This window comes from Chiloscyllium punctatum, chromosome 24 (genome assembly GCF_047496795.1).
Source record: "Chiloscyllium punctatum isolate Juve2018m chromosome 24, sChiPun1.3, whole genome shotgun sequence".
Classification (NCBI taxonomy): domain Eukaryota; kingdom Metazoa; phylum Chordata; class Chondrichthyes; order Orectolobiformes; family Hemiscylliidae; genus Chiloscyllium; species Chiloscyllium punctatum.
In genome coordinates, this window is record NC_092762.1 from 37,372,581 (window position 1) to 37,391,023 (window position 18,443).

The following is an 18,443-nucleotide window of genomic DNA, read 5'->3' on the forward strand; positions in this document are numbered from 1 at the left end:
AGTTCCATTTCAGTTTAATCTTACATTGCTAAATTACCCAAATGTGCTTCCTCCTCACCCCCCCCCACCACCCCAACCTCCAACACCTTATTAACCTACCCTTAACTTTCTGATTCTACTTCTATGCCCTCAATTGCCATTTGAGCTTCACACTAATCTTTGACCACTTCCTCCATCTTCTCCCCCCAACCCCCACCCCCACCTCACTGTATACAGCCATGATGATTGATGTTATCTAGGAGTTTCACTTGAGACTGATCTTGCCCCCTGCCAAGCCTAGTGTATATGTGGAGGTGTTGGACAAGGTAAGTCATATGACACCAAATGTCTAGTCCAACAAGTTTACTTTAATCACTAAGCTTTTGAAGCACTGACGCTTCCAGCAGGAAGTCCAACTTCTGACCATGTCTAGTGTAGCCTGAAAAGCCTTTTTAGCACTTTCCTATTAGCATAGACTAGCTTTGGGCTCACTTGAGGACTCCCTACCTAGGCTACTCTTTATTCATTCTACTCTGCAGTCTTTGTGTAAAATGAAGTCACTTGGGCTTCATTGCCCCTTGCAAAGTGCTCGCTATTGCTTTCTGCTCCACCTTACCATCAGAATACTGTTGGAAGTGGTCCATGCACCACTCAGTAACTCACCTCTATCTAACATACATATCCTGGGTTTTTAAGCCCTCCTTCGTCTCCTTACACAGGTCACTTCCACCCTGAATTTTCAGTAATCCAAAAAAAACCCACTATTTACACTGCACCACTCCTCAGTCAGCATTTAATTGCTTTATTCTAATATTCCTACCCTCACTAGCTTGTAGCACCAGGAGTAATTCAATATTACCACCCTCCAGGACCTCCTGCTGGACCCTCTTCCTTTGAGAATATTTTGCACCCTCTCTGGTACCAGGGGTGCAACACAACATTCTGACATCTCTCTACCTGGCTGCAGAAACCTCTCTGCACCTCTGACTCGAGTCCCCTGTAATAATCAATCGCTTGGAACCTGATGTACCCCTCATTGCATTCAAGCCAATCTTGATACCAGAAACCTGGCTGTTCATGCAACATTCCAGAGTCCCACCACCCCCTTTTTTATATTGTTTCAGAAAATGTACTTGAGGTTGGGATCACCTGTCTCCCCTTACTACCTTTCCTGGTGTAACCCAGCTACCTGACTGATCTGTGGCTTTTCTCCCTTCCTATAACTGCCATCCATCAATCCCGAGCTTGTGTAAATTCCTCATGCCCTTAACTGCAAATCCATGGGATCGGAGCCTTTGCAACCCAAGGCACATCCTGCAGACATAATCAGTCATGTGGGAACTCTCTCTCCCTAATCTCCCATCTTACAGGAAGAGCACATCCCTGTACTTTGCTCACAAGCTAGACTGAAATAGCAGCATATTAATCTTTTTTTTTAAAAAAAATCACTGTTCCAAGTTAACTTAGTACTTATAGTTTTGATTTTTAAAACTTAATCAATAGACAGATCTCAACATATAATCAAGACCCCCCTGTCTACTACTGTAGACCTGCAGCAAGGTTACACTTCAACTAGGAATTTCTGTTCCTCCAAGGTCAGCAGTTAATTTCACTGTTTATTTTTCCTACATGCGCTCCGATGTCCAGAGATATTGAACTCCAACTGCAAAGGCAGTAACTATGGAGATTCACTGCTGTCAGTTACTGTCTCTGACCATGTGGCCATGATCTTTTTGTCTGAATTCCTCTCGTGTAAACCCCTGATGTGTTTCTCTTTTTCATTTACTGTTGCATTGTTTTGGAACTTTATTTCTCGTAGAATCTGAGGAACTCTCCCAATGCCATTTGGATGAAGAACTGGCTCAAAGGTAGAAGACCAAGGAGGGTGGTGGAGGGTTGTTTTTCGACTGGGGGCCTGTGCCTAGTAGAGTGCCACCAGGATCAATGCTGAATCCACCACTTTTAGTCATTGATGTAAATGATTTGGATGTAAGCATAAGACTTGGTTAGTAAGCTCGCCGGTGACACAAAAAGTGGAAGTTAGTGTTCAGCCACAGGCCAGTGGGGTTGGTTCATGTGAGTGGCCGTCCTGACCTGCCAGCCTGTAACTGAACACTTTAATTCCCCCTTCCACTCTGCCAAGGACATGCAGGCCCAGGGCCACCTCCACTGCCAAAGCCTGGGGGAAGAATGCGTATCTTCCATCTTGGGATCCTCTGATTCCATGTGGATTTCACCAGTTTTCTCATTCCCTTATCACTGCCCTCTTGACCTATCCCACCTGTCTGCTCCACCCTCCTCTCCAATCTATCTCCTTCTCCCCTAACTTCATCTACCTATCACATCCTTAGTTACCTCTGCCCCCCCACCCCCGACGCCACCCTCCTCCCATTTATCTCTCAGCCTGTTTGGGCCACTCCCTCATTCCTGATGAAGAGTTTGTGCTTGAAACATTGACTCTCCTGCTCCTCTGATGTGCTTTTCCAGTACTACACTCTTCAACTCTGATCTCCAGCATCACCAGTCCGCCCTTTCTTCCTGAGAATTATCAATGTCCATCAGCGAGTGGCTTTGCGACAGCAGTGAAGAAGGTTACCTTGGATTACAACAGGATCTTGACCAGATCAGCCAATGGGCTGAGAAGTGGCAGATGGAGTTTAATTCAGATAAATGCAAGGTGCTGCCTTTTGGGAAAGCAAATCTTAGCAGGACTTATACACTTAATGGTAAGGTCCTAAGGAGTGTTGCTGAACAAAGAGACCTTGGAGTGCAGGTTCATAGCTCTTTGAAAGTGGAGTCACAGGTAGATAGGACAGTGAAGAAGGCATTTGGTATGCTTTCCTTCATTGGTCAGAGTATTGAGTATTCAAGTTGGGAGGTCATGTTGCAGCTGTTCAGGACATTGGTTAGGCCACTTTTGGAATATTGTGTGCAATTCTGGTCTCCTTCCGATCAGAAAGATGTTGTGAAACTTGAAAGGGTTCAGAAAAGATTTACAAGGATGTTGCCAGGGTTGGAGGAGTTGAGCTATAGGGCTGGGCTGTTTTCCCTGGAGCATTAGAGGCTGAGGGGTGACCTTTATAGTGGTTTACAAAATTGAGGGATAAATAGACAAAGTCTTTTCCCTGGGGTGGGGGAGTCCAGAACTAGAGGGCATGGTTTAGGATGAGAGGGGAAAGACGAACGCACACACCAAAGGGAGGGGTGGAGACTGGTACAACTTCAGCATTTAAAAGGCATTTGGATGGGTATATGAATAGCAAGGGTTTGGAGGGATATGGGCCTGGTGCTGGCAAGTGGGACTTGATTGGGATATCTGGTTGGCATGGATGCGTTGGACCGAAGGGTCTGTTTCCATGCTGTACATCTCTGTCCTAGAATACCTAAAAAAAAGCAGCTCTTCTAGCCACAATTTTTTTCCTATCTTCCATATCGGGTTAGCAATATCTCGTTGTGAACCATAATTGTATCAAATTATACATGTCAGATTGGTAAATAGCTTATCCCTTTGACTGTAACAGGCATTGGTTGAAAAAGGTACCACCACAATCAGCATTTGCTTGTACATCTTAAAGTCATATTTGCCATGAGATAGTTCTGCTTTTGGACAATATTTAATAAATCCTGACTGTGCTATAAGAGGCAAACCAATTTAAGATTTAATTAGGCTTGCAGAATGATTCACTTACATAACAGGCCTTGCTCAATACAGGCAAAGGAGAAATTCTGATCATTCCACTTTGAACCTTTGCCAAATAAGAAGCTGCCTGTTATGATCAGACCCACCGGTGAAGTTCCCAACTAATGACATTGTCAGCCAGGCTGTTCCAAAATTATTACCCCTCTACATGAAGAGGGGAAAAACTGGCTTCCTTTATCTACTCATCTATTCTGCTGAGTTGAGTGCAACATTATTCGTTTTTAAAAAGAAAAGCCCTTCCCTCATGGCTACGTTTCTCTCTAAAACAAAATGAACATTTCTTTTTAAAAGGTGTCCATTTAAATAGATTTTTGTGAATTAAGTTTATTAATAACTCAATGTGAGAGCTAGTAATAAAACAAGTAATTAAATTCAAGTAGGTGATCTTCAAAAAAAAAATCTGCATTAGTCTCTGAATTGTTCAGAATGGACAGTTGACTGCTATAGGGAATGTTTTGTTTTACATTAGATTACTTACAGTGTGGAAACAGGCCCTTCGGCCTAACAAGCCCACACTGACCTGCAAACCACCCAGGTCCATTCCCCTACACCTAACAATTTAACATAGCCAATTCACCTCACCTGCATATTTTTGGACCGTGGTAAGAGACCCACACAGACAATGGGAGAATGTGCAAACTCCACACAGTCAGTCGCCTGAGGTAGGAATTGAACACTGGTCTCTAGCACTGTGATGCAGCAGTACTAACCACTGTGCCACCGGGTTGGTGGGTGAATAGGTGGCTTCATAATCCTATGTTTTTGCAGATTGATTCTGTAGTTGTGACACAATCCAATCTGATGAATCAGTACTCAGTGAAACAGAGTCCTTTGTTCTCCATTATTTTATGGGATTTGTGGCTCACAGGATCTTTAATTGAAAATTGATAACGAGGGGATAGTTCTTGGCTTGGGGCCATGTGACTGAGTAAGTCATTCGGTTGTTTCAAACCACTGAGGTATCAAAATGAAACTGAACAGACCACTTACTAATAATGTGACACTAGAAATGACACCAGATAAACTCTGCAAAAAAACAAAATGTGGATACTGGAAATTGGAACTAAATTATAAACTCAGCCCATTTAAACCTGCAAAGTCTTCCTTATCTCAGGGCTAGTGTCAACAGTGGGAGAGTTGTCTCATAGTCAAGTAACAGCCTGATATACTCTTGGAATCATACCTTACAATGTTCTGGACAATACTGGGTACATCCTGTCTTGCTGGCAGAACAGGCCTAGCAAAGGTGGCAACACAATGGCATAGAGTCAGGAGGAAGCTATCCTGGGACTCCTCTGCATTGATTCCAGGTCCCACAAAGTCTCAGGGCATCAAGTCAAACATGAGCAAGGAACCTCCTACTGATTACCATGTACTGTGCCCCACACCGAGGCTGCTGAAATCACATTCTTCTGTCTTCGACACCATTTGGGAAAAATCAGTGATGTTGGCACAGGTATACAATGTACTCTGAGTGAGCAATATCAGGAGGAGGAGGGTGGGGCTGGGGGAAGGTAGCTGAGGATGAGAAAGGTAGATGAAGTTGAGGGAGAAGGTGATAGGTCAGAAAGGAGGGTGGAGTCGGCAGGTGGGAAGGAAGAAGGACAGGATCAGCGTTACTGATCGAGTCTTAAAGGTTATCACTGCTAGACTGGGTATGTAGCAGGTAGAGAGGGAAAAACAGTGTTTGAGATGAGATTGTCTTCTCATTAGATGTTAGGACTATGCCGTCCAGCACAGAGACCAAGGTGGCTATGTAGGTCACTCCCAGGAAAGAGGGTGGTGGCAGCAAATCTACCTGATGGATCTTACACCAAGATGAGCTATGGTGAGGACTCAGCTTACAATAACCTGCTGCTTCAGGACCACGCTCTGCAGTTGAGTTGAGCAGAAAAGTGGCACACTGTTGGTGCATCACCAGGTACCATTCCTGCATCAAAAAAAATAACAAGAAGTCAGAAAACAGCATTATCTTGTAGCAATTGTAAATAGTATGGTGTCTTGGAAATGAATGTTTTCTTTGTGGTGTGGCTTTAAGTCCAGTGGATGTTAATAATTAAGAACGTTGATGAAAAATTTTAATTCTGCTCCAGAGTGAGACCAAACAACCAATTTGTCAATACAAAAACAGAAGGTATCATCTTATGCCACTTGCAAAATGAATGTGGGAATGAAAAAGTAGAAAAGGTCATAAGGAGTCCTTGATATGTGTCCAAATGCATTTTAAGTAAGAGGTTCTTGACCATTGGGGGCTCAGGAATGTATACTTTCCAACCAACCATTTGGATGCTGCCTGACCTGCTGCGCTTTTCCAGCAACACATTTGCAACCTACCCTGCACTCCCTCAATAGCCAGAATGCCCTTCCTCAAATCTGGAGACCAAAACTGCACATAATACTCCAGGTGCAGTCTCACAAGGGCCCTGTACATCTGCAGAAGGATATCTTTGCTCCTATACCCAATTCCTCTTGCTCTGAAGGCCAGCATTCCATTAGCTTTCTTCATTGCCTGCTGTACCTGCATGCTTGCTTTCATTGACTGATGTACAAGAACACCTAGATCTCATTGTCCTTCCCCTTTACCTGACTTGACTCCATTTAGATAGTAATCTGTCTTCCTGTTCCTGCCACCAAAGAGGATAACCACACACTTATCCACATTGAACTGCATCTGCCATGTATCTGTCCACTCACCTAGCCTGTCCAAGTCACCTTGTATTCTCATAACATCCTTCTCATATTTCACCGTGCCACCCAGCTTTGTGTCATCAGCTATTTTGCTAACAATACTTTTCGTGCCTTCATCCATATCATTAATATATATTGTAAACAGCTGCGGTCAGCACCGATCCTTGTGGTACCCCACTGCTCACCGCCTGCCTTTCCAAAAGGGACCCAGTTATCGCTACTCTTTGCTTCCTCTCAGCCAGCCAATTTTCAATCCAAGTCAGTATTTTGCCCCCAATACCATGTGCCCTAATTTTATCCTATTAGCCTTACTAATCACCCATGTGGGACTTTATCAAAGGCTTTCTGAAAGTCCAGGTACACTACATCCACTGGCTCTCCTTTGTCCATCTTCATCGTTACATCCTCAAAAAATTCCAGAAGATTAGTCAAGCACGATTTCCCCTTCGTAAATCCATGTTGACTCTGACATATCCTGTTACTGGGTTCCAAATGAGTTGTAATTTCATCTTTTATAATTGGCTACAACATCTTTTCCACCACTGACTTAAGCCTAACAGGTCTATAATTCCCTGTTTTCTCTCTCCCTCCTTTCTTGAAAGGTGGGACAACACTAGCCACCCTCCAATCTGCAGGAACTGATCCTGAATCTATATAACATTGAAAAATGCATCCACAATTTCTCAAGCCACTTCTTTAATAACCCTGGGATGTAGACCATCAGGTCCCAGGGACTTATCAGCCTTCAGACCTAACAGTCTATCCAACACTACTTCCTGCCTAATATAAATTCTCTTCAGTTCATCCATTACCCTAGGTCCTTCAGCCACAATTACATCTGGGAGATTGCTTGTGTCTTCCCCAGTGAAGACAGATCCAAAGTACCTATTCAACTCTTCTGCCATTTCCTGTTCCCCATAATAAATTCACCCGTTTCTGTCTTCAAGGGCCCAATTTTAGTCTTAAACATTGTTTTCTTTTCACAAGCTCAACCACCTAATTTCTTATGCTTCATGCATTCATATATAACATTTTAAATTTGTTACTCCCCACACTCTTCCTTTCAATCCCTGTTTCACTTGACCAGACTATAGGATCCCTTCTTGAGTCTTCTACTCCATTGGTTCTGTTGTCTTCTCTTATTCTCACATTCCCTTTAACTTCCTTCTTGAATTTCCAGTTTATCTCTCCCCCCCCCCCCCCCTCCTCTGTTGCAGTGGCAGATCTGCCTGCCAGAATCATGGTCTCACTCTTGTATGATTTAGATTAAATTAGATTACTTACAGTGTGGAAACAGGCCCTTCCGCCCAACAAGTCCACACCGCCCCGCCGAAGCGCAACCCACCCATACCCCTACATCTACCCCTTACCTAACATTACGGGTAATTTAGCATGGCCAATCCAACTGACCTGCACACCTTTGGACTGTGGGAGGAAACTGGAGCACCCAGAGGAAACCCACGCAGACACGGGGAGAATGTGCAAACTCCACACAGTCAGTTGCCTGAGGCGGGAACTGAACCTGGATTTCTGGCGCTGTGAGGCAGCAGTGCTAACCACTGTGCCACCGTGCCACCCACAATTTATCCTTACCACAAAATTTCTTCCCTGTCAAGGGCTATTGAGATCAGGTTGTTCAATGGAGGGAGACAGATTTTTAATCTGTAAATGATGGGGAAAGGAAGGAAAGTGGGGTTGAGGATATAGATTAGCCATTACAGACTGACTAGTCTACTTGTACCCTTAGGTCTTTTGTTCTTCATGTGTAAGACATGAAACGTTTGAGAAACATATGGATTAGTGTTACAGACTCACCAGTAACACCACAGTGTACAAAGAAAAATCAGGGATAAACTCCCACATGAAAATTCAAAGCTGACGTGTGAACCTGAAAAGCAGAGTCTTGACGAGAATAAAGCATCATGTTTCCAGTGTGAAGTACCATCATTCCAGAGGATAAAGCAATCTGTGGAAACAGTGAGCATAGAAAATTTGCACTGTCCAGGAAAAAAAACCTTGCTGATATATCCTTCCCAAGAAGGGGTTGATAGATTCGTAAAACCATAATGGATAGAAGCAGAATCAGGCCATTTAGCCCATCGATCTGCTTCACCATTTGATTGTAGCTAATATGTACTCCATTCTTTTGCCTTCTCTCTGTAACCCTTTATCAAGGACCAGAGAGCGGTCCATCTTTCCTAGAACTTGAGTCAGTGATTCCGTCCATTTGTCCCTGAGACTGAGTGAGTGCTCCCTCACTCAGTCAAAAGCAGCCTTATTGTCGAGGGCCGTCCCTCTCCCATTCCCTCTGGAATTCAGCTCTTTTATCCATGTTTGAACCAAGGCTGTCATGAGGTCAGGAGCTTAGTGACCCTGGTGGGAGAGTAGCATGGGGAAACGTTAGCTCAATACCAAAGGACAAATTCTGAAGAGGGACCCTCCCAATCGACCTGTTTCCCCCATCTTTAATTTGCCTTTCGCTGTCCACAGGTGAAGTTCAAATTGATAGACCTGGTGTTGAAAACCTGAATTAAATTATGCATTATCTGAAATATCAAGTTTAAAGTGTAGTAGGAATGGTTTGCCTAAACGAATGAGCAAATCAAATCACACAACCCACATAGTGTGGGAACAGGCCCAACAAGTTCACTACCCTAACTAATGCACCTAACCTAGACATCCCTGAACATATGGGCAATTTCACATGTCGCATTTACCTAACCTGCACATCTTTGGACAGTGGGAGAAAGCCCACCCAGAGATGGGAGAATATGTAAACTCCACACAGCCGAGGCTGGAATCGAACCCCAGTACCTCGGGCTGTGAGGCTATAGGACTAACCACTGAGTCACGGTGCCTCTGAATTGTTTAATAAGCCGTATGTTCCCAGGTCACTCACAGATTGCAATAACCGGGACAGAAAGAATCGATTTATTGGGATGGGGGACCCCCCCCCCCCCCGCCCCCGTGGGGCAGGGAGCTGCTGCACTGCGATTGGTTTCCTCACCAATTAGCGGCTATAAAGCGGGTTGGTGCTCAGGGGGCGGGCACAGATTCAGGCAGCGCGATGGGACATTGGTTGGTTTGGTGTCTGTACCTTTGGAGAACAGGGGGCCCATACAGACGTTTTTTTGGGCTCTGCTGATGCCTCAGCCAAATATATGTATATATACAAGATTGAAAAAATGCACAGGATTGTAAAGGACAAGAATAAAGTCGAATCTGTGTTTGTAAATATGGACATATGTATGGCATGATCCAATGTACAGACCATCAAATCATTTATGAATAAAGTATATTTTTGAAATAAAAAAAAAGTCTGTACCTTTGGGCCGCTCGGCCCTTCCTGGTCTCTGCTGTGTGTCCTCCGGAGCCGGGCTGGAGGCTGCCGTGTGGCCTGGCCACTATCAACAGCACTGAGTGCATCAAGCAGGGCTGCTGCTTTCAGTCCCCGAGTCTCAGTGGGCAATCCTGTTTCTACAACCTGAGAGACAGCCCAGGTAAGGAGCCCAGCCTCCTCCCGGAGAGGAGCCCACCCCGAATGGCCGTGTCTGGGGTTCGGGAGTTGAGGGGAACGTTTCAACCTAATACTGAAGAAATAATCCGGGTTATAGTATTTTTGCTCTTCGATGTGGAGTTGTCTTGTTTGCCTTATGATCCTGCTCTCTCCTGGGGCGGGGAGAGAAGTGCAGGGAAGAGTGGAAATACTGTTGGGGGCTAGCTTCTTATTCAAGTTAATCTTTCTTTACATCTGTTTTACTCTTGCATTCTGTTCCCTATATATTTATCATGGTTTGACTGGATAGTGTGCTGTCATATCTTACATGTGATAACAGTTTTTAAATTTAGGACTTGAACCTGTGATCTCTTGAGGGAACTTCAAGGGGGAAACTAACTAGTTGATGAGGAAATAATGGAAGATTTTGTTACTGTCCTGTTATACAATAGAGAATAGTGGGTATATAAACACTTCACTACAAATATCCCCTCAGCCTGTTCTGAGGAATTGACTTCAGCTCTGAAGACTGGACCTGTTTTTCTTGCTCTGCTTAAGGGTGTGGTTTTTTTTGCCCCTAAAAACCATGGTTCTGAGCTAATTTATGGAGCTTTCCAGGTTGATAAGATTAATGGTTCAAAGTAATTGTGGACTGTCTTTTTTTCTCCATTTACAGGAGTATATTCTAGTCATTGTAAATTTGTTTTTGGCTTGTCAAGGTGGTGATCTCCTCTGAATGTCATCTGGTTGCTCTCTAGAATGAAAGATCAAATTAGCTTTGATGTTAACATGTAGTAATACCTCACTACCTTGAGTGAATAACAAATGTTGCTTTATTCCCAGTAAGTCTTGCATGAAAGTAACTTCACTTTGTATGGGGCCAGCCAGTGATATCCATGTCCCATGAATGAATAACTGACTCCCTTTGGTGAGGTTTTTAAACAAATACTAAATCTGAAATAGAAATAGACTGATGGAAAAACCTGCTGCTTGAGGAGCAATACTTGATTCCAGATCAATCAAGGAACCCTGAACTATGAAGATGCTCTCATGACTTGGCCTATTCCTGCTGAAGGGCTTTTGCCTGAAACACTTTTCCTGCTCCTCAGATGCTGCCTGACCTGCTATGCTTTTCCAGCACCACTCTAATCTAGACTCTGGTTTCCAGCATCTGCAATTGTTTTACCTAGTTGAAACTTGTCTCTATCAACTTGAGGATTGGTGCTGGGTCCACTAGTTTGCTTTGCTTAATGAAAATGATTTTGGCTGAGACTGAGGTATAGTTAATAAGCTTGCAGATAACACTAAAGTTAGAGGTGTAGTGGACAACAAAGCAAGTTTACTTCTGATTATAGTGGCCCATCTGATCAAGATCCTGATGGACTGGGGAGTGGCAGATGGAGTTGCATTCAGATAAAGGAGGGGCTGCATTTCTGTGACTATACAGGACATTTGTTAGGCCACTGTTGGAATATTGTGTGCAATTCTGGTCTCCATCCTATTGGAAGGATCTGACACTGAGTGTTCAGAAAATACTTATCCTGTTGCCAGGATTGGAGGGTTTGAGCTATAGGTGGAGGCTGTTTTCCCTGGAGCATCAGTGGCTGAGGGGTGACCTTTTTAGAAGTCTCTAAAATAGGAGGGGCATGGATAAGAGATGAAGTCTCTCCTGTGGGGTTGGGGGAGTCCAGAACCAGAAGGCATAGGTTTAGTGAGTGGGGAAGGATGAGACCTACAGGGCAACATATTTACACAAGGTGGTAAATGTATGGAATGAGCTGCCAGAGGAAGTGGTACAGTTGCAACCTTTTAAAGGAATCTGTATGGCTACATGAATAGGAAGGGTCTGGAGGGATATGGGCTGGGTGCTGGCAGGTGGGACTAACTGGTATGGGATAACTTGTCAGCATGTTCAAATTGGAGTGAAGGGTCTGTTTCTGTGCTGCATGTATGACTCCACATGGTGTGCTGTGCCCAGTTGTGTACAATATTTCATTTTAGATGGAGTCATACAGCATGGCAACAGAATCTTCAGCCCAAATTGTCCAACCTGACATTGCAATCTGGCCTGTATCCCTCTAAACCCTTTCATCATACTGCCATTCAGATGGTGTTAAATGTTGTGGAGGTGTGTACAGCTATTACTTCTCCTTTAGCTTGCACAAAGCCCTCTGCATGAACAAGCTACCTCCAGTCCCTTTTGAAGCCTTTCCCCTCAGCTTAGACCTAGGCCCTCTTGTTGTAGACATCAACCCAGGTACAAAGACCTTGACTAATCACCTTATTGATGCCCCTCTGATTTATAAATGTAAAGTCTCCCTCTTTTTGAAGTAATACCCTTTAGAATCTCTTTGGAGTCGTTTGAAGACTAACAAATCCTTTCTACAGACGTGACCAGAATTGTATGCATGTTCCAATCCTATACAGTCAAACATGGCATCCTAACTCCATACACCATGTTGTCTGAAGGCAAGCCTACCAAATGCCACCCTGTCTACCTGTGATGCATTTCAAGGAACTGTGTACCTGCACCCTAGGTCTGTTTGACAATACTCTACTGCCTTACTGTGCAAGGCAAACAAGGGCAGGACTTGCAAAAATGCAGCATCAGCTTGTTAAATTAAACAGCACTTGTCTATCCTTGGTCAATGAGATCCAGGTTCTGTTACATTGAGGGGAATCTTCACTGTCCATGGCACTATTCTGGTGTCAAACCCAGGTCTCCTGTATGCATGTCTGGATTAATTATATCAATGACAAAAAGCAGTGGGCCCTGCACTGATCACCACCTTGTCTGGAAAAACATACCCTCTGTATCTACTTTCATACCAATTTGGTATACAATTGGCTAGCTGCACTGGATCCCATGTAATCTAGCCTTGCTAACCAGTCTATCATGCAAACTCGAGCTGATTCTTTGCTGAGGCTGCACAGACAACATTTGTCATTCTTTAATCTTTGCCACCTCTTCAAAAAAAGCTTAGTCACCATGACTGAAATTCTCACTATCCACAATAGTCATTCTTTCCAGAGATCTACATTTAATCACGTAGAATCCCCTTAACATATTGCTGTCCTGTTTGGCTCAGTTCAGATTCCCTTTCTCTAACCCTGATTTCCCTTCAGTCTAGTTCCTAACTAGTTTGGTTTCACCAGCATGGCGACTGTAGAGCCCCTGTACACTGACCTTTCTGCAGTCCAATAAGGATTTTTTATTCAGTGAGTGAGACTACCAGTTTGAATTAGAACAGATTTATTGTCCTGACCTGTTGTATTCCACTGCAGTGTGCACAGCAGATGGCCAGTTCATTGTAGCAATCACCAGGAACCTGACCCGTCCTGCCCTCAACCTGTCATCTCTGTACGTGAAAGATGGACATGAAGCTGAGTGCAGGCCTAAGCTCGTCACAGCAGAACTTGTAGCCTTCCACTTCCCAATTACCTCTTGTGGCTTGACCCAGCGGGTGAGTATTGGAGGCTCCAGCATTCCGTCCCTCTGAACAGGCCAGCTCCTTTATTAAACAGTGTCTTGCCTTGTAGAAGGAGAATGGGAGCTTTGTGTATGAAACAGATGTCTTGGGGAAGAGGATGATTCAGAGGGGGCCACTGGGCTCAATAACCCGGGACAGCACCTTCAGGTGAGTGGGCAGTGGGATTTGTTGGTCTGGAAAGGGACGTGTTACTGACTACAACTCCACTGCCTATTTCTGTCTCTCGACAGGCTGCACCTCCAGTGCAAGTACAAGGGGGAGCATGAGGCAGGCTTACAAATCAATGTCTCGGTTTACACCCTCCCTCCACCACTAGCTGCTTCTGAAGATGGGATCCTGCGGCTGGAGCTGCGAATAGCAACAGGTAGTGCTGCCCTGGTAATAGGAGCACTGGGAATTGTATCCCTTCAGGGGAGTGACTGTGTTTTGGTTTGTTAGATGGCAGCTACAGCTGGTGGTACAGGGACAGTGACTACCCCATTCAGAGAATCCTTCAGGAGTCGGTGTTTGTTGAGGTTCGTGTGAAGGATCGCACTGACCCAATGATAGTCCTGAGACTGCGGGACTGCTGGGCAACTCCTGTGCCAGCCCCTGACCATGAGGTGCTGTGGAGTCTCCTGGTGGATGGGTAAGTAAATGGATAGGCTAATGGCTTTAGTTGATCAGACACCAACATCATTCTCCTCCCTGTCAGGGTTTCTGGGTAAATGTTTCTATGTCCTCAGTCAAAGCCATTACACTAAAGCAATTGATCCAGTGAGTCATGAACTAATCTCCAACTATCAGCCTGCTTAATAGTGGCTGAATTGCAGTAGATCAGGGGCAGTTCAGTGGTTAGCACTGCTGTGTCTCAGCACCAGCATCCCAGGTTTGATTCCAGCCTCGGGTGACTGTCTGCATGGAGTTTGCACGATCTCCCCATGTCTCTGGGTTTTCTCTCAAATCCAAAGATGTGGAGGTCTGGTGAATTGGCCATGCTAAATTGCCCATAGTATTAGGGGCATTAGTCAGCAGGAAATGGGTCTGTGTGGATTAGTTGGGCTTAAGGACGTATTTCCACACTGTAGGGGATCTAATCTAGATCTGATCTAATCAGCAACAGCAAAACTTTGCACTGAGTTGGGTCACATTTTTAAAAACTAGTAATTGCTAATGTTCTCCTAGAATGAACATAGTGGAAGAACAGCTCAACTTGCTGTCTAGTCCAATAAAGACCAGGAACAATGGACACTGGAGAAACAGTCTGTAGCCTGAGATCCTTTGCAGTTCCTTGTAGTTGTAATTGGACTCCGTCCAAGTAATGATCCTGACCCCACCCTGAATAGGTGTAACTTGGATGCAGACCACCATCCCAGTACGAAGGACACCACCACTGCCACTTAAAGGCTCTTGGAGCTGGCTAAGCCTGTACATGAGTGTTCTGGAAAGACGAGTCAAATGTACTTTGGGGTCACTTGGAGCACTCACTTCACATCTTTTCACCTGACTTGTGCATCAGGGCATAAGTTGTCACAATTCTTAGTTCAGAATTTCCATTTAAAACTTCTTGATATCCCACATTCTTCACCCAGGAAGAACCAACTGGATTAGAACAAGGAAAACTTTGCCTTTCAAAAGCTTCACTCTAGTCTTGGTTACTGCTGACTAATATTACCAAGATGGTCTTGCAGTGGATCACTCACTCCTGTCAGTGACTGAACCTTCCTGTTTCAGGTGTCCCTATGAAGGTGATGACTATCTGACCCTCCTACACCCAGTAGGTCTGTCTTCTGGCCTGCAGTTCCCAACCCATCACAAGCGGTTTGAAGTGAAGACGTTTGTTTTCTTGGATGGAGTGTCTGAGCAGCCCCTCTCTGGACAGGTAACCAAATGGAAGGAATGAGGCCGAGCTCATGAAATCCTCTTGCTGTCTCTGTATTACAATCTGGGCTATTGATCTATGGGAAGCTCCCATAACATCTCTCCTTCCTTACTAGGTTTACTTGCACTGCAGTGCTGAGGTTTGCTCCCCCTCTGCTCAGGACGACTGTACAACCATATGTGGTCCAAGTGAGTTCCTTGTTTTTTATTTGAGGACAAATGGTGTTTGGCCTTTGAGAATGTGGTGAGCTATGGTTCAAGATGAGCTGTAGATGTCATATGACCTGAAGATGCCCCCATAAAGCTTATGAAAATTCCCAGTGCAGGGGTGTAATATGGGAAAAGGGCCTCTCTCTTTTTAAAACAAAAGCATGAATTGGTCATCTAAGCGAGCACTAAGTGGATGTTGGGATTCAGTTCATTAAATCCCTTGACTCCTCCATTTCAGGTGACTGTGCAATAGCTAAATTTGAGTTGGGGAAATGGTGGCAGGTAATGTCACTGGCCTAGCAATTCAGACCTCCAGGCTAATGTTCTAATCTCAACAGTGATGAAACTGGATGTCAAGGAGGAGCTAGAATAAAAAGCTCCCTAATGGTGACCATGTAACTGCTGTCAACGTTGTTTTTCAAAAATCTTCTTGAGAAGGATGTCTCTCCCTTGCATGACCTGATGTTTGTTTGACTCTAGACCACTGGGATTAGTGATAAATTCAGGCCCAGCCTGAGATGCCCACATCCTCTGAACTGTCCATTTTTACAAAAGGATGTAATGCCCAGTGGGTAAGAATTAGTATAGCACTGCAGAACGAGCTATCCTCCTTTAGCAGGAGTAGAAGTGACTTTTGTCAAGAAATAACAGCAGTGACAGGATCTGTCTCCTATGGACCATGGTTGGTTTGCAGGTAGAGCAACTATTTGAATGAATGTACAGGAGCTTTCCCAACAGTTCTTCAAACCACACGTAAACAAACAATCTAGTCTAGGTGATCCTCTATCTAGACACTATAGAAACAGGTCAAACTTCCTATTGACTCCTCGGAGTCAACGAGTGACCAAAAATAGTTGCGTCTCTCCTGAAAAGTTAGAATGAGATGATCATAGTGACTCCAAGGCTGGGTGGGGTCTGAAAAGGAGGCCGCTGAAGGATTCTTTCAGACAAGAGCTAGGTTCAGTTTAACAATGAGTTCTGAAGGTGAAGATTTCCTCCACGTTCAGTTCTGGGCATGATGGACTCCAGCAGCTCACATCACTGTTTTTCCCAACTAGGGATGGGTAATAAATGCTGACCAGTCGGCAATATCCATGTACTAGAAGTGACTCCACTCCGTTCAATCCAAACAGGCACCATGTTGCCAAATGGTAGAATAGGTTGAGGGGCTGCTGAATGCTTCAGAGGGACTGAACAGGAGGACAATGTTCAGCTTAGATTTTTGAGTAACTTCCTTGTTAAGGAGTTTCTAATAACAGAGGCCTGATCCTGCTATATGTAAAAAGAAATGTAATCCATCTGACCACTGACATGTCCCCTTCAATACCCATAAGTAAACAGGCCTGCATTCAATGGTTGCAAAAATAGGAATGCATGCTACTGATCTGAGGAATCCCATTGGAGATGTAACTGTCTGGCAAGAACTCGTTCCTTCCCAAAGGGGAACATGAGCTTGAACAAGCTCCCAGCATGGAATTATGAATAAAAGCTAGCTTTGCGTATTAATGTTTACTAAATTAAACCTCCAATTAGAACAAATTGGTGCTGAACACAAACCAGTACTTAATATTTCCTAACACCAATGTTGATTTAACAATGGTTATGTACACTTCAAGTCTGTCACTTTGTCATAATTACTAAAAGGTTTTCTCAATATCAATGGTTGAATTTCTTGTTTGGAGTCCTGTGCAGTCTGACTGAAATCAGCAACTTAACTCTGCCAGTATCTGTTTTTTTTTCACTAAATTCCAACTTTGAAGGGGGTAGGCAAGCATTTGCTAATTGCTACCTGTTGCAGAGCTGGATGATGTAGATGTTTCTCCACAGCCACATTTCTGATCTTGGAGCAAGCTCTCCTACCAACTCTCCTAGCTTGGGTCAGAACAGTCTAATCTTTGTCTCCAACAGGGCAGCGCAGGAGTACCCATGACCATGAGGGGACAGTAGTGAGTGCACCTGGCCCGATCCTCCTGGGAGGGAGCAGTTACGTTGCAAAGAAACAACTTGAAGCAAATGGTGAGTGAAGCCTCTGCAATAGGTCACCTGTGACCTCCAGCAAAAGAACCATCCTCTGATCTCATTTTTGTTTCTTCTCTCTATAGATGTTGCTGGGACCCCTTGGGTTCTTCATGGAGCAGCTCTTGGCTTCCTGATGGTGTCTCTATCCCTGCTGGTAGTGATGGTTGCAATGTACATGAGACAAAGAGCTGCTGCTGTTTCTCCATGTGATGAATTGTAAACCCTGAACAGAAATAAATCTGATGGGAAATGTATTATGAGTCCTTTATGAACTGTCAAAGCAATCAGCAAATCCTGTTGGTGAGGGATGGGCTGAAACTATATCTGTTAGATATAGCAACATTCGATTCCAGTTTTAATTCTAAACATTAAACACCTTCCGTCAGCTTGGATTAGTTATTTTAACGGAGTTTTCCAAACTTGCATCCAGCTTGATGATTTTCAGCTTGTATTTGAATGTGTTGCATTGTCAGGCCTACTCTGCCACTTGATATCATTCTTGCTTGTCCTGAACCCTTCAGCCGCTCCTCAGAATCTACCCACCATAACAGTTCCATTTCAGTTTAATCTTAAATTGCTAAATTACCCAAATTTGCTTCCTTTTACCCCCCCCACCTCCAACACCTTAACCTACCCTTAACTTTCTGATTCAATTTCACACCAATCTTCTCTTCCCCTTCTTTTCCCCCACCCACCTCAGTGTATACAGCCATCATGATTGTTATGTAGGAGTCTCATTTGAGATTGATCTTGCCCCCTTCCAAGCCTAGTGTATATGTGGAGGTGCTGGTGTTAGACAAGGTAAGTCATATGACACCAAATGTCTAGTCCAACAAGTTTACTTTAATCACTAAGCTTTTGAAGCACTGACGCTTCCAGCAGGAAGTCCAACTTCTGACCATGTCTAGTGTAGCCTGAAAAGCCTTTTTAGCACTTTCCTATTAGCATAGACTAGCTTTGGGCTCACTCCTTAAGGACTCCCTACCTAGGCTACTCTTTA

At 44.3% G+C, this 18,443-nt stretch overlaps 1 protein-coding gene across 1 annotated transcript; it reads left to right on the forward strand.

Moving 5' to 3' along the window:
• The first annotated feature begins 9,415 nt into the window (after positions 1-9,415).
• On the forward strand, positions 9,416-17,730 carry LOC140494857 (zona pellucida sperm-binding protein 4-like). The gene is made up of 10 exons (XM_072594529.1): positions 9,416-9,464; positions 9,693-9,867; positions 13,149-13,327; positions 13,404-13,501; positions 13,585-13,718; positions 13,793-13,982; positions 15,068-15,215; positions 15,331-15,403; positions 17,333-17,440; positions 17,527-17,730. The coding sequence occupies exons 1-10, from the start codon at positions 9,435-9,437 to the stop codon at positions 17,661-17,663; spliced, it is 1,272 nt and encodes a 423-aa protein (XP_072450630.1). The 5' UTR covers positions 9,416-9,434; the 3' UTR covers positions 17,664-17,730.
• Positions 17,731-18,443: the final 713 nt, after the last annotated feature.